We start from the raw sequence: 16,203 nt of genomic DNA on the forward strand, positions 1-16,203 counted from the left end.
GAACAGATGATGGACTGAATGCTGAACAATGCATTCACCCCCAGTCACAAAGATCTGGGTTTAATCTATCGTTTTTTTGCTTACCACGCCACCACAGTTTGGGTGGTGTGGTGTTGTGTGTTGTGCTACTAGATTCAAGCTAGCCTGGCTGATAAAGGGTGATACCCTGAAACCAGTCCCAGGATGCTTGTTTCCAGTCCAGGGATGACCTGGCCTGGCAGTTTGGGCTGGACTGTTCCCATGGGGAACAGGGTCAAAGCTGATTTGTATAAGGCTGGGTCCAAACTGGGGTGGCATGGTGAGCAAAAGAACTGATGGATTAAACCCAAATCTGTGAGTGGGGAGTGAATGTTTGATTGGTTCCGCATTCCGTCCATCATTTGTGTTTGTTTGCTTACTCTCAAATATGTCCCAATTGACATAAACTAAGAAAATGCACTGATACACATCATAGCAAGCGTGTACCAAAAGTGATAGTATTAAATCAACCTGTATACATAAAATCTAGTGTAAAACTGCCTTTTGCTAATTGTTAATAATGTACAATAATATTAGTCCATACAATTCTCTTACAATCGCTTTGTGTATTTGAACAATAATGACGTCAGTACCACTTGCGGTGCTGTGCGCACCAACCCAGGTGGTCCTGTGATTCTTCCTGCTGGTTGTCTTTGCAGCGCTGCACACGAGGGTGGAGAACACCTGTAGTTCTTTGTTTGTTCTGCTGTGGTTAAGACTTTGCTTGTCCCTTCCACTGATTATCATATGTCAGTTTGCATCTGCTTTGCATATTTTCTTCTCGTACACACGCACCACGCGGCCAGATCCTTCCACTTGCATTTTACCAGCGTTAAGCACTCTTTTCCTTCCTCTCTCTCTCGGCAGTAACAACATGATGGCGTTTGGTGGGATTGCCTCCCAGCTGAAGATCAACCGTCTGAAGGCAGAGGGGGTCGGCGAGCACAGCAACGCCGTCAAGTACCTGAACCAAGACTACGAGAGCCTGAAGCAGCAGTGCCTGGACAGCGGCGCCCTCTTCGAGGACCCCCACTTCCCTGCCATCACCGCCTCCCTCGGCTTCAAGGAGCTGGGTCCGGGCTCCTCCAAGGTGCAGGGCGTGCGGTGGAAGCGTCCATCGGTAAGTGCAGGAGAACTCGGTGGAGCAGCGAGGCCCTTCCACATCCCCCTCCACTGTAGCCGCCGTCTCCCAAATCCCGCCCCTTCCCCACATCCACCATCTCTCCCACCTTTGACCTGCCTTCCAAATGGTTGTGAGTGAAGGAGCGAGTAAGACCGAAACTCCCTAAAATGTTTTTATGTGATGTTGAAATTGTGCTTTTTACTGCAACATATGCCAAGAATTGGGCCAGAAGGCTGTACCCTTTCCTGGTATTTCTTGAGGAGCCCTAAGGCAATGCCTAAAATAAGGGACAGCTTAATGAGGCTTACCTTCCCTAGGACTTTGTAGTGTCGATGCTACACAGTACAAGTGGACCATTCTTGTGTTACATTAAATGCACATAACTGAGATAGTGTCAATCACATGGCCACACATGTATTGAAATGTCACAGGTGCATATGAAGATGAAAATGTCGCACATAGGTAACCTAATAGCTTGGCAGCTATGCGAAATGCACAAAATATGTTTTTTCATATGATGTCAGTGTGGTTTATTTTACTGCAAATGTTTAAAAGATTTTCTCCAGAAAGTTGCGAGTTTTCCTGGCGTTCCTTGAGCGACAATAAACAAATAATGCAGAAATGTGCTAAGAAAATAATGCCATAATGAGGCTGACCCTACGGAGGAGGGGATGAGTGGCCCACCCAAGGAAAAGGAGACCAAAGAATTCTACCCTAGGGGTTCCATCAGTAGTATGGTTCAGTTCATTAAAAGCTCCCTGCTGAAGCATGTGGTGTTCTGCAGGTCAGAACTTAGAATTCTGGCCATCCCATTTTGGCCTATCATTCTTCTGAGGTTGACAAGTTGAGTACCATTAAATTGGGTAAATAGTAACAACTGTTATTTACAACACTTAGTAAGGCAGAAGTGCAGCATTAATGGCTGAATAGAAAGGTTATTACTACTAACTCCTTCATTTAGATTTACAGTAAGTAAAAGTTGTTCTCTGTGAAGTAAATTAGTATTTGTCCAATGTTCTGAATGAATGTGACTCATAAGGAATACGCATTTCATATTATATGTAGCCGGCAGCAGACAAGAAATCTTGGTAGAAACAAGTTGGATAAGCCGAGTCAATCGCGGAAGGTTACGTGCTACATTGTATGAGGCACTCCTACAAACTACCTGGTGCAAACAAATGCATCTGTGTTGTTCTGCAGGGAACAAGCAGTGAGGCTACTGGAGCGCTCCATTTACATGTTAGTATCACTGGCCGTCCCTGACCTGGCGCACAACGCTATCCAAAGAGGCACCAGACCTGAGGGGAAACCATACAAATGATACAAATATAAAGCTCTACAACAGGTACCTCATGAGTTGGAGGTGCGGCAACTGGGAGTAGACCGAACGTCGCTCCGCCAGCGGAGTTTAGATGAGGCCCAGATATGCTGGATGGCATCCACTCAAAGTATGTGAATTGGGCGATAAATCCAGTAAGCTTGTGCATTGGTCGGCTACCCACCAGTCTGAGAACCTTGTGTCCTGGGGTGTCAGGCGCATGGGTAGAGGCTCTCCGGAAATAGCTGCAACATTCACCCGTTACTGCCAGGAACTCTATGCGCCGCAAGCGCTCTGATGTTGAGGGACCCGCTCCCTTGGTGGGTGAGCGCTCCCTCCACAGTATGTCCCCCCCCCAAGACCACGAGGCCCTGGACTCCGACATTACTGGCACGGAAATAGGAAATGCATTATTGGGACTTAATTGCATTAAAATGCCAGGACCAAAAGATGTCCCCGCAGATTTTTACCATAAGCTTTGCCCTGAAATTCTTCCTCCCCTGCTTAAGCTATAAACTGTATGGAGGCTACATCCAAGGGCCATTTTCCCCCTGAAATGGACCAAGCCACGATTGAAGTACTTGCTAAGTCAGTGTGAAAAAGCTACCTGTGCATCTTTTAGAGCCATCTCCCTTATCAAGAGTGAAGTTAAAATACATGCTAAACTTCTGGCAAAGCGCTTGCTGACAGTTATCCCTGGGCTAGGCCATCCTGACCAATGCAGATTTATCCCTCGCCGCAGCACCAGACATTACACCCGTAGAGTACACGTAGCAGTGTCCTCATAAGGGCGTTGGGCGGCCCTGCTGCTCTTCTGCTCATGGACTTCGAAAAGGCCTTCTACACAGTCGCCTGGATCTACTTGGATGGGGTGATCGAGGGAATGGGCCTTGGGCCTCGGTTCCGGAGCTGTGTTAGGGTTCTGTACATTGGCACCTGCGCCTGAGTGCGAGTCAACTGAGTGCTTTCAGAGGTCTTCCCGGTGATGGAGGGCACCTGCTAGGGTTCCCCCCTATTCATCCTCCTGTTCGCGCTTACGATCAAGCCACTGGCTCTGTGAATCTGATGCGATGCATAGGTGCCGGGTTCCACTGGGGCTTCGCCATGGAAGACCATTTAGCATTGTATGCGGCGATGTCCTGGTATTCGTGTCTAGGCCAGTAGAGACAGGGCCTTGGCTACTCCAGATCCTTAATTTTTGGGGAAAGCCTCGGGACTCCAGGTCAGTTGGGACAAGCCTGTATTGGTTCCACTAAAAGGGGACCGCCCGGATGAAACCTGGCAATCCCAGATCCCGATGCGCCAAGTTAGTTTTCCATACCTTGGAGTACACGTATAAAGGGAACCAGACCTGATGGGGATCCTGAATCTGAGCCCGGTGCTGCGCAGGGCGAGGGAGGACTTGATGCTCCGGTATAACTGGCCTGTCAACACTATGTGGAGAATCGCCTTTTATAAAATGATGACCCTTCCCAAATTCCTATATATTCTCCACAATTACCAGTTGCGAATCCCTCAGACATGGTTTGACTCTGTACACGTGCTGGCCCGTAAGTTCCTCTGTGCAGGTGGACCCTCTAGTGTGTCCTCCGACAAGTGCACCTGTGCAGTGTACGATGGGGGCCTTGCTATGGCTGACGAGCACCTCTACTACCGGCCCTCAAAACTACTCCCTATTAATGAATGGTTACATGGCGGGTGGGACGACCCATCATACAGATGAGAATTGGCCGTCTTGGGCCCAGATAATACCTTCCGTATCCTCTATGGCGCCCCTGTTCCCTCCGACATTCCTGAGGTCCTCCAAGTAGCCCTTGGAGTCTGGAGAACCGCGCTGCGGTGGCTCGGCTGGAACCATAGACTCAGTTGTGGGCAGGCCACTGGATGGAGCAGGTATCCACCCTTGAAGGATCTCGGGGGTTGGGACTTCATTGGGATATCAAAGTTGGGGATGCGTGGAATGGCCATCATGTTAAAGAATTCCAAGAAATCCAAACCGCCTCACATATGCCCAACCCCCAGTTTTACCGGTACTTACCACTCAGGCATGCGCTGAATCCCAGAGGACCGCCCCCGGGAAAGCAAGATACGTCTGAGCCGGTTGGGTAAACAGGAGATCTCCCAGATTTATAAATCCTTGGTCATACATGCGCCTACATCCCTGACCCTCCTGAGGAGTGAATGGGAAAGCCATGTGGGGGAACTGGACGAAGCGGACTTGGGGGGGGGGGGGAGGGGGAGACTCATGTATGGCCCATCACACTCTGCCAGACACAGTTTAAATACTTTCATCAGGCGTACACGCCCCCTCTCCGTTTGCATGAGGTTGGTCTTCTTGCCTCCTCTGCGCGCCCTAGGTGCAGCGGCTCAGGGGGCGTCTTCGTCCATGTGGTCTGGCCATGTCCTGTGATCCGGAAGTACTAGGGGGAAAGTGCTGGACGTACTCTCTGCTGTGGGGGGCACGACCATCATTAGGGACCCTAAGATTGCTTTTTTGGGTATACTTGATGAACTGGGGGTACCCGGGGAGATAGGATATTGGTGGGGGTGGGCACGGTGATTGCTAAAAGGGACATTGCCTGCACCTGGGCTTCTTCGGTGGCCCCCGCTTTCACGGCATGGACTGGTGGGTAAATTGGTGGAAGGTATTTACGAGGCCAGGGGATGCCCCTGCAAATGTGCCAGAATCTGGCAAAATGGTGGGACTATCACGATATGCAGATTTGATGACTCTGGGACACCAAGCCCTTGTAATTATGGGCTCTGGATTCTTGCAACTAACTGGGAAAACGACGTAATACTGGTGTATTGGAATGTGATCCCTCACTTGAGACAGGCAGAAGTGGTTTTGTGCTTAGTAAAAATGCAGTAAAATGCTCTATATAAAAACAAAAAGCTCTACAACCCTCGAGTACAGGCTGACGGTGCTGCTTTCAGGGGTCTGCCCACTGAGTCCGGCCTTCTCCAAGGGGGCAATCTGCTCGACATATTTACATGTTATTGATGTGCATATACTTTGAAATACAAGCTTTAGGTAACGAAACAAAGACACGTTTTGGTCTAATCCATTCTCGAAGGTGAAGGGTGGACTTTCTTAACATTTCAGATGTACTTAGGCCAGTTATTCACGTTTGAAGTGCATCTTACACGCGCGTCTGAGGAGACAGAAATGCAAGCTGTGTGTGACCAGAGAGGTGTTGTGAACTGGTGGCGGTGAGAGTGAACTCCCTCCCACTCTGTGGCCTTCCGCCTGCTCTGCCTGCCCCTAGAAGCATCGAATGGTACCCACGTTGTACCCTGTGCACTCAGGTTCTCCATCAGTCCTCGTCTGCCAGCCATCTACCCGCCTGTGCACTGATGTCCTCCCTCAACCGTCATCTGACAGCGATGTACCCCTCTCTGCTCGTATACTTCCCCTCAAGCATCATCTAGCACCCACGTACCCCTCTCTGCTCGTATGCTCTCCCTCAAGCGTCGTCTGGCACCCACGTACCCCTCTCTGCTCGTATGCTCTCCCTCAAGCGTCGTCGGGCACCCATGTACCCCTCTCTGCTCGTATGCTCCCCCTCAAGCACCGTCTGGCACCCACGTACCCCTCTCTGCTCGTATGCTCTCCCTCAAGTGTCGTCTGGCACCCACGTACCCCTCTCTGCTCGTATGCTCTCCCTCAAGCGTCGTCGGGCACCCATGTACCCCTCTCTGCTCTTATGCTCCCCCTCAAGCACCGTCTGGCACCCACGTACCCCTCTCTCCTCGTATGCTCCCCCTCAAGCACCGTCTGGCACCCACGTACCCCTCTCTGCTCGTATGCTCTCCCTCAAGCGTCGTCGGGCACCCATGTACCCCTCTCTGCTCATATGCTCCCCCTCAAGCACCGTCTGGCACCCACGTACCCCTCTCGGCTCGTATGCTCCCCCTCAAGCACAGTCAGGCACCCACGTACCCCTCTCTGCTCGTATGCTCCCCCTCAAGCACCGTCTGGCACCCACGTACCCCTCTCTGCTCGTATGCTCTCCCTCAAGCGTCGTCGGGCACCCATGTACCCCTCTCTGCTCTTATGCTCCCCCTCAAGCACCGTCTGGCACCCACGTACCCGTCTCTGCTCGTATGCTCCCCCTCAAACACCGTCTGGCACCCACGTACCCCTCTCTGCTCGTATGCTCCCCCTCCAGCACCGTCTGGCACCCACGTACCCCTCTCTGCTCGTAAGCTCTCCCTCAAGCGTCGTCGGGCACCCACGTACCCCTCTCTGCTCTTATGCTCCCCCTCAAGCACCGTCTGGCACCCACGTACCCCTCTCTGCTCGTATGCTCTCCCTCAAGCATCGTCGGGCACCCATGTACCCCTCTCTGCTCTTATGCTCCCCCTCAAGCACCGTCTGGCACCCACGTACCCCTCTCTGCTCGTATTCTCCCCCTCAAGCACCGTCTGGCACCCACGTACCCCTCTCTGCTCGTATGCTCTCCCTCAAGTATCGTCTGGCACCCACGTACCCCTCTCTGCTCGTATGCTTTCCCTCAAGTGTCTGGCAGCCATGTACCCCTCTCTGCCCCTATGCTCTCCCTCAAGCATCATCTGGCACCCATGTACCCCTCTCTGCTCTTATGCTCCCCCTCAAGTATCATCTGGCACCCACGTACCCCTCTCTGCTCTTATGCTCCCCCTGAAGCACCGTCTGGCCCCCACGTATCCCTCTCTGCCCCTATGCTCTCCCTCAAGCATCATCTGGCACCCACGTACCCCTCTCTGCTCTTATGCTCCCCCTCAAGCACCGTCTGGCACCCACGTACCCCTCTCTGCCCCTATGCTCTCCCTCAAGCATCATCTAGCACCCATGTACCCCTCTCTGCTCGTATGCTCCCCCTCAAGCACCGTCTGGCACCCACGTACCCCTCTCTGCTCTTATGCTCCCCCTCAAGCACCGTCTGGCACCCGTACCCCTCTCTGCCCCTATGCTCTCCCTCAAGCATCATCTGGCAGCCATGTACCCCTCTCTGCTCGTATGCTCCCCCTCAAGCGTCATCTGGCACCCACATACCCCTCTCTGCTCGTATGCTCTCCCTCAAGCATCATATGGCACCCACGTACCCCTCTCTGCTCTTATGCTGTCCCTCAAGCATCATCTGGCACCCACATACCCCTCTCTGCTCTTATGCTCTCCCTCAAGCGTCGTCGGGCACCCATGTACCCCTCTCTGCTCTTATGCTCCCCCTCAAGCACCGTCTGGCACCCACGTACCCCTCTCTGCTCGTATGCTCTCCCTCAAGTGTCGTCTGGCACCCACGTACCCCTCTCTGCCCCTATGCTCTCCCTCAAGCATCATCTGGCAGCCATGTACCCCTCTCTGCTCGTATGCTCCCCCTCAAGCGTCATCTGGCACCCATGTACCCCTCTCTGCTCGTATGCTCCCCCTCAAGCATCATCTGGCAGCCATGTACCCCTCTCTGCTCGTATGCTTCCCCTCAAGCATTATCTGGCACCCATGTACTCCTCTCTGCTCTTATGCTCCCCCTTAAGCACCGTCTGGCACCCACATACCCCTCTCTGCTCGTATGCTCCCCCCCAAGCATCATCTGGCAGCCATGTATCCCTCTCTCCTCCTATGCTCCCCCTCAAGCGTCATCTAGCAGCCACGTACCCCTCTCTGCTCGTATGCTCCCCCTAAAGCATCATCTGGCACCTATGTACCCCTCTCTGCTCGTATGCTCTCCCTCAAGTGTCGTCTGGCACCCATGTACCCCTCTCTGCCCCTATGCTCTTCCTCAAGCGTCGTCGGGCACCCTTGTACCCCTCTCTGCTCTTATGCTCCCCCTCAAGCATCATCTAGCACCCACATACCCCTCTCTGCTCTTATGCTCCCCCTCAAGCACCGTATGGCACCCACGTACCCCTCTCTGCTCTTATGCTCCCCCTCAAGCACCGTCTGGCACCCACGTACCCCTCTCTGCTCTTATGCTCCCCCTCAAGCACCGTCTGGCACCCACGTACCCCTCTCTGCCCCTATGCTCTCCCTCAAGCATCATCTGGCTGCCATGTACCCCTCTCTACTCGTATGCTTCCCCTCAAGCATCATCTGGCACCCATGTACCCCTCTCTGCTCGTATGCTCTCCCTCAAGTGTCGTCTGGCACCCACGTACCCCTCTCTGCCCCTATGCTCTCCCTCAAGCATCATCTGGCACCCATGTACCCCTCTCTGCTCGTATGCTCCCCCTCAAGCGTCATCTGGCACCCATGTACCCCTCATTGCTCGTATGCTCCCCCTCAAGCATCATCTGGCAGCCATGTACCCCTCTCTGCTCGTATGCTTCCCCTCAAGCATCATCTGGCACCCATGTACCCCGCTCTGCTCGTATGCTCTCCCTCAAGTGTCGTCTGGCACCCATGTACCCCTTTCTGCTCTTATGCTCCCCCTCAAGCATCGTCTGGCACCCACGTACCCCTCTCTGCTCTTATGCTCCCCCTCAAGCACCGTCTGGCACCCACGTACCCCTCTCTGCCCCTATGCTCTCCCTCAAGCATCATCTGGCACCCACGTACCCCTCTCTGCTCTTATGCTCTCCCTCAAGCGTCATCTGGCAGCCACGTACCCCTCTCTGTTCGTATGCTCTCCCTCAAGCATCATCTGGCACCCATGTACCCCTCTCTGCTCGTATGCTCTCCATCAAGTGTCGTCTGGCACCCATGTACCCCTCTCTGCTCGTATGCTCTCCCTCAAGCATCATCTGGCACCCATGTACCCCTCTCTGCTCGTATGCTCTCCCTCAAGCATCATCTGGCACCCATGTACCCCTCTCTGCTCTTTTGCTCTCCCTCAAGCATCATCTGGCACCCATGTACCCCTCTCTGCTCTTATGCTCCCCCTCAAGCATCATCTGGCACCCATGTACCCCTCTCTGCTCGTATGCTGTCCCTCAAGCGTCATCTGGCACCCATGTACCCCTCTCTGCTCGTATGCTCCCCCTCAAGCATCATCTGGCAGCGATGTACCCCTCTCTGCTCGTATGCTCCCCCTCAAGCGTCATCTGGCACCCATGTACCCCTCTCTGCTCGTATGCTCCCCCTCAAGCATCATCTGGCAGCCATGTACCCCCCTCTGCCCCTATGCTCTCCCTCAAGCATCATCTGGCAGCCATGTACCCCTTCCTGCTCGTATGCTTCCCCTCAAGCATCATCTGGCACCCATGTACCCCTCTCTGCTCGTCTGCTCTCCCTCGTGTGTCGTCTGGCACCCACGTACGCCTCTCTGCCCCTATGCTCTCCCTCAAGCATCATCTGGCAGCCATGTACCCCTCTCTGCTCGTATGCTCCCCCTCAAGCGTCATCTGGCACCCATGTACCCCTCTCTGCTCGTATGCTCCCCCTCAAGCATCATCTGGCAGCCATGTACCCCTCTCTGCCCCTATACTCTCCCTCAAGCATCATCTGGCAGCCATGTACCCCTTCCTGCTCGTATGCTTCCCCTCAAGCATCATCTGGCACGCATGTACCCCTCTCTGCTCGTATGCTCTCCCTCAAGCGTCATCTGGCACCCATGTACCCCTCTCTGCTCGTATGCTCTCCCTCAAGCGTCATCTGGCACCCATGTACCCCTCTCTGCTCGTATGCTCCCCCTCAAGCATCATCTGGCAGCCATGTATCCCTCTCTCCTCCTATGCTCCCCCTCAAGCGTCATCTAGCAGGCACGTACCCCTCTCTGCTCGTATGCTCCCCCTAAAGCATCATCTGGCACCCATGTACCCCTCTCTGCTCGTATGCTCCCTCTCAAGCGTCGTCCGGCACCCATGTGCCCCTCTCTGCTCGTATGCTCTCCCTCAAGTGTCGTCTGGCACCCATGTGCGCCTCTCTGCTCTTATGCTCCCCCTCAAGCATCATCTGGCACCCACGTACCCCTCTCTGCCCCTATGCTCTCCCTCAAGCATCGTCTGGCACCCACGTACCCCTCTCTGCCCCTATGCTCTCCCTCAAGCATCATCTGGCACCCATGTACCCCTCTCTGCTCTTATGCTCTCCCTCAAGCGTCATCTGGCAGCCACGTACCCCTCTCTGCCCCTATGCTCTCCCTCAAGCATCATCTGGCACCCATGTACCCCTCTCTGCTCTTATGCTCTCCCTCAAGCATCATCTAGCACCCACATACCCCTCTCTGCTCTTATGCTCCCCCTCAAGCACCGTCTGGCACCCACGTACCCCTCTCTGCCCCTATGCTGTCCCCCAAGCATAATCTGGCAGCCATGTACCCCTCTCTGCTCGTATGCTTCCCCTCAAGCATCATCTGGCACCCCTGTACCCCTCTCTGCTCGTATGCTCTCCCTCAAGTGTCGTCTGGCACCCACGTACCCCTCTCTGCCCCTATGCTCTCCCTCAAGCATCATCTGGCAGCCATGTACCCCTCTCTGCTCGTATGCTCCCCGTCAAGCGTCATCTGGCACCCATGTACCCCTCTCTGCTCGTATGCTCCCCCTCAAGCATCATCTGGCAGCCATGTACCCCTCTCTGCCCCTATGCTCTCCCTCAAGCATCATCTGGCAGCCATGTACCCCTCTCTGCTCGTATGCTTCCCCTTAAGCATCATCTGGCACCCATGTACCCCTCTCTGCTCGTATGCTCCCCCTTAAGCATCATCTGGCAGCCATGTATCCCTCTCTCCTCCTATGCTCCCCCTCAAGCGTCATCTAGCAGCCAAGTACCCCTCTCTGCTCGTATGCTCCCCCTAAAGCATCATCTGGCACCCATGTACCCCTCTCTGCTCGTATTCTCTCCCTCAAGTGTCGTCTGGCACCCATGTACCCCTCTCTGCCCCTATGCTCTCCCTCAAGTGTCGTCTGGCACCCATGTACCCCTCTCTGCCCCTATGCTCCCCCTCCAGCGTCGTCGGGCACCCATGTACCCCTCTCTGCTCTTTTGGTCTCCCTCAAGCGTCATCTGGCACCCACGTACCCCTCTCTGCCCCTATGCTCTCCCTCAAGCTTCATCTGGCAGCCATGTACCCCTCTCTGCTCTTATGCTCCCCCTGAAGCATCATCTAGCACCCACATACCCCTCTCTGCTCGTATGCTCTCCCTCAAGCATCGTCTGGCAGCCATGTACCCCTCTCTGCTCGTATGCTTCCCCTCAAGCATCATCTGGCACCCATGTACCCCTCTCTGTTCGTATGCTCTCCCTCAAGTGTCATCTGGCACCCATGTGCCCCTATGCTCTCCCTCAAGCATCATCTGGCAGCCATGTACCCCTCTCTGCTCGTATGCTCCCTCTCAAGCGTCATCTGGCACCCATGTACCCCTCTCTGCTCGTATGCTCCTCCTCAAGCATCATCTGGCAGCCATGTACCCCTCTCTGCTCGTATGCTTCCCCTCAAGCATCATCTGGCACCCATGTACCCCTCTCTGCTCGTATGGTCTCCCTCAAGCGTCATCTGGCACCCATGTACCCCTCTCTGCTCGTATGCTCCCCCTCAAGCATCATCTGGCAGCGATGTATCCCTCTCTCCTCCTATGCTCCCCCTCAAGCGTCATCTGGCACCCATGTACCCCTCTCTGCCCCTATGCTCCCCCTCAAGCGTCGTCGGGCACCCACATACCCCTCTCTGCTCGTATGCTCCATCAAGTGTCGTCTGGCACCCATGTACCCCTCTCTGCTCGTATGCTCTCCCTCAAGCATCATCTGGCACCCATGTACCCCTCTCTGCTCTTATGCTCTCCCTCAAGCATCATCTGGCACCCATGTACCCCTCTCTGCTCGTATGCTCCCCCTCAAGCATCATCTGGCACCCATGTACCCCTCTCTGCTCGTATGCTCCCCCTCAAGCATCATCTGGCACCCATGTATCTCTGCTCGTATGCTCCCCCTCAAGCATCATCTGGCAGCGATGTACCCCTCTCTGCTCGTATGCTCCCCCTCAAGCATCACCTGGCACCCATGTACCCCTCTCTGCTCGTATGCTCTCCCTCAAGCATCATCTGGCACCCATGTACCCCTCTCTGCTCGTATGCTCTCCCTCGCTGGTGTATAATCAGCCTGAGTTTCCTCCGAGCTGCCGGACCGCTGTGACTGCCCCCCGTGTCGCCTGCCACTGACGCAGCCCTGGCAGGCAGCTAGTGATTGTAGGACAAAAAGGCTGGACACCAGCAAAGCAGCAGTGAGAACCGAGAGGGGGTCGGTGAGGTCAGCCATATTTGACAACCACTGCTTGGAGAGCCCCTCCACCCCCCTCACTCAAATAGGAATGAAGATTTACAGAGAGGACAGGACCAGCAGCCTCCCCTATGCCTTCCTCCCTCCCCGCCCCCCTATGCATTCCTCCCTCCCCTATGCCTTCTTCCCTCCCCTATGCCTTCTTCCCTCCCTTCCCCATGCCTTCCTCCCTTATGCCTTCCTCCCTCCCGCCTTCCTCCCTCCCCTCCCCTATGCCTTCCTCCCTTCCCTCTCCTATACTTTCCTCCCTCCCCTATGCCTTCCTCCCTCCCCTCTCCTATGCATTCCTCCCTTCCCTCTCCTATACTTTCCTCCCTTCCCTTCCCTCCCCTCCCCTATGCCTTCCTCCCTTCCCTCTCCTATTCCTTCCTCCCCTCTCCTATACTTTCCTCCCTTCCCTCTCCTATACTTTCCTCCCTCCCTCCCCTCCCCTATGCCTTCCTCCCTCCCCTCCCCCCTTTGTATTCCTCCCTCCTGCATGCCTTCCTCCCTCCCCCTATGTCTTCCTCCTCCCCTTCCCCATGCCTTTCTCCCTCCCCTTCCCCATGCCTTTCTCCCTCCCCTATGCCTTCCTCCCTTCCCTCTCCTATACTTTCCTCCCTCCCCTCACCTATGCCTTCCTCCCTCCCCTCTCCTATGCATTTCTCCCTTCCCTCTCCTATACTTTCCTCCCTTCCCTCCCCTCTGCCTTCCTCCCTCCCCTGTCCTATGCCTTCCTCCCTTCCCTCTCCTATACTTTCCTCCCTTCCCTCCCCTATGCCTTCCTCCCTCCACACTTTAGGCTGAGGTTCGGGGGCTCCGAAAGTCACTGGGTGAAATGTTGGCTTTTTCGACTGGCCTCCTTCAACGCTGCGCCTATATCAGGCGCCTTAACCTCTTCTGTGTTTTGTGTTATCTGTCTTTAACTGCCAGGAGGCTCGCCTTGTTAACAAAAACGCGTCCGTCAGCAGCGAAATGTGTTTAGGTCTCTTGGACTAGACCACAATCCGATACCTGGGAGGCAGATGTCTCTCCTCAACTCTACCAAAAGCTTCCATGAGCTTAGATCCCGCCTCTTGCTTACCATTGGTTGGGTTTTTTGTCACTCCTCTCATTTGCTTGCTTCTTTTTGGATGGCTTGCCCCTCTCTTCCTGTGTTTGCTCCTTCTTTGAAGCACAGCCTCTTCACCAAATTCTTTCTTCATTTTGTCATTCAGCAACCCCCGGTGGTTTCAATGTTTCTTGCTGTCACCCGTGTGCTGCTTCCCTCAGCAGCACGAGTTCAGCGCTTTGAGGTGTGCTGCTGACTGACAAATGAGCACGAACGGGGTCTTTCCTGTTTACCTTCTGGTCATCGACGCCTCCACTGCAGCGTCTCCCTGAGCTGCCCTCTGGTTTTAGATTGTTTTGTAGGCTCTGTGTCTCTTCTGCACGTACTTGGAGCAGCTTCACTAAAAGTGCCAAACAGCACTAGTCGAATGCAGCTCCTCGAAGCTTTATTGAAAGTGCCAAACATCACTGGTCGAATGCAGCTCCTTGAAGCTTTATTGAAAGTGCCAACCAGCACTGGTGGAATGAAGCTCCTTGACACTTTACTGAAGGTGAGCACTGGTTGAATTAAGCCCCTTGAAGCTTTACTGAAGGTGTCGAGCAGCGCTGGTTGAATGCAGCTCCCTGAAGCTTTACTGAAAGTGCCAAGCAGCACTGGTTGAATGTAGCTCCCTGAAGCTTTACTGAAAGTGCCAAGCAGCACTGGTTGAATGCAGCTCCCTGAAGCTTTACTCAAGCAGCACTGGTTGAAAGTAGCTCCTTGAATAGACAAGGCAGTGAATAGGCACCTGCAGAGGGGAGCGCCTGTGCGTTTCTTCCTTCGTTTTTAGTGCTCTGTGTGTGTGAGGCACGGTACAGCTCCACGTGCAGCCTCTTAAGGTGGCGGCTCCATCTTGAGCTGTTTGTCAGCTCTGTGGAATGCCATATTCTGGCGACTATTTTTTTCTGCCATTTTCCCATGATGACCCTTGATAATTTGTTGAATCGCTGAATACACCTGTTCCTGGTTTCATTGTGTTTGCTTTCAGTCAGTTTCAGTCAGTGTTTGGGTTTTTTCTGCCGCTCATTAAACTTCAGACCAGAAATCTGAGAAATACGAACAGCCCTTTGTAGAAGAAAGAAGCCTCTCTTCGCGCCAGACTTTTAATGGGGAGCTAAAAACTCAGATTGGCTTGGGCTGAATAGACAAACCAATGCAAACTGGCAGAGCTCCTGCTTGTAAGCTTCTGGCCGCCATTAGGCAAAAACACACTAATTAGAGGCCACAACTAAGAAAACCTTTGTGTTTATGTAAAACTGTCTAAGTCACCCATGTGCATTTTCATTGAACTGAATGTTTTTCTACAAATAAACAATCATTTCACTGTAAACCTCAGACCGTCTCCCTTGATGTACTAGCTAGGCCGCTCGTGCTCGGTGTTCGTGCTCTGTTGTGTTACGTGCATCCTCGTGTCCATTTTGGACGCAATGGGGCATTTTTACGCTAAGAAATAGTGCTTAACACATAAGTACTCTTATTGTAGAATTCAAGCATAATTTGGCAGAATTCTTAGTTAATTCTGTGTGATTACAATACAAGGAATTACATGGTTATCGCCTAGCCTTAGTACTAGCTCAAATTAAGGCCAGGGCTACTGGAATTCTGCAATTCTGCAGTCGTGGCGTTTCCACATACATTTTGATTTGACGCACATTTACCACATTATCCATCATCTGCTGCATATTCTGCAGATTAAAAAAACATTTTCTAGCTCAGATGGATCAAAAGTTACTGAAAATGCAGCGTACCATTTTGCCGCGCGATGGAATGCACCTGCAAAGGTTGACTGGGTGGCCCTTGGGTGATTATTGCTGTCTGAGGGCTGAACTAATACTAATACGGGGAAACCTTTGCCCAGACAGTGTTAACGTGTCGCGATGTCAAAAAAGTGAAGTAATGCTCTCCTAAAATACTGCATTACCCCACATCATTTTCCTTTTTTTGACGCATAATTTGGTCCAACCCTGCCGCATAGTTTGTTTCAACCTTGCCGCATATTTCTAGGGGCCTTGATTTAGTCTGTTGACTTGCAGCATTACAGATGAGAAGGACGAGGTCAAGTTCTCCAGCATTGGATCTTTCATAGATTCACATGCTTGAATCATCCCCGTCGTCGAGGTGGGAGCCTCACGGTAAATTTAAATATATAAAAAGCAGTAAGTCAGTAAAAATAAAACCAGTAGGCCCAAGTAGGCCTCATAAGGTATTTTACAGTCTATCCACTTTGTTTTGTGAAAAGACCCAAACTTGAGTATCAACCAATCAGGATTCAGCCCCTCCCAAACACTCCCAACAGAGGCTGAATTCCCTCAGATTTTCTACCGCACGTCGTGTGAAGGGAGTCTCCCTGAGCTCTGCTCAGTTTTTTTCCTATTTTCTGACTGAAGATTGTTTTTTCTCTCAGGAAACTAGTTACAACTTTACTATGTCTGAAAAGGCAAAGAAGGGTCTGTTCAGAGACTGTGACAACTGTGGGAAGAAGA

General features: G+C 53.1%; 1 protein-coding gene across 1 annotated transcript in view; it reads left to right on the forward strand.

Annotated features, from left to right (window-relative positions):
* The window catches only part of LOC138296826 (calpain-1 catalytic subunit-like), a 457,633-nt gene that overhangs the window by 160,911 nt on the left and 280,519 nt on the right, over positions 1–16,203 (forward strand). Inside the window, exon 2 of the mRNA XM_069236287.1 lies at positions 886–1,138. Within this exon, the coding sequence (XP_069092388.1) occupies positions 893–1,138 (246 nt within the window). The 5' untranslated portion in view covers positions 886–892. The remainder of the gene's footprint in view (positions 1–885; positions 1,139–16,203) is intronic.

Source organism: Pleurodeles waltl, chromosome 5 (assembly GCF_031143425.1).
Source record: "Pleurodeles waltl isolate 20211129_DDA chromosome 5, aPleWal1.hap1.20221129, whole genome shotgun sequence".
Taxonomy (NCBI): domain Eukaryota; kingdom Metazoa; phylum Chordata; class Amphibia; order Caudata; family Salamandridae; genus Pleurodeles; species Pleurodeles waltl.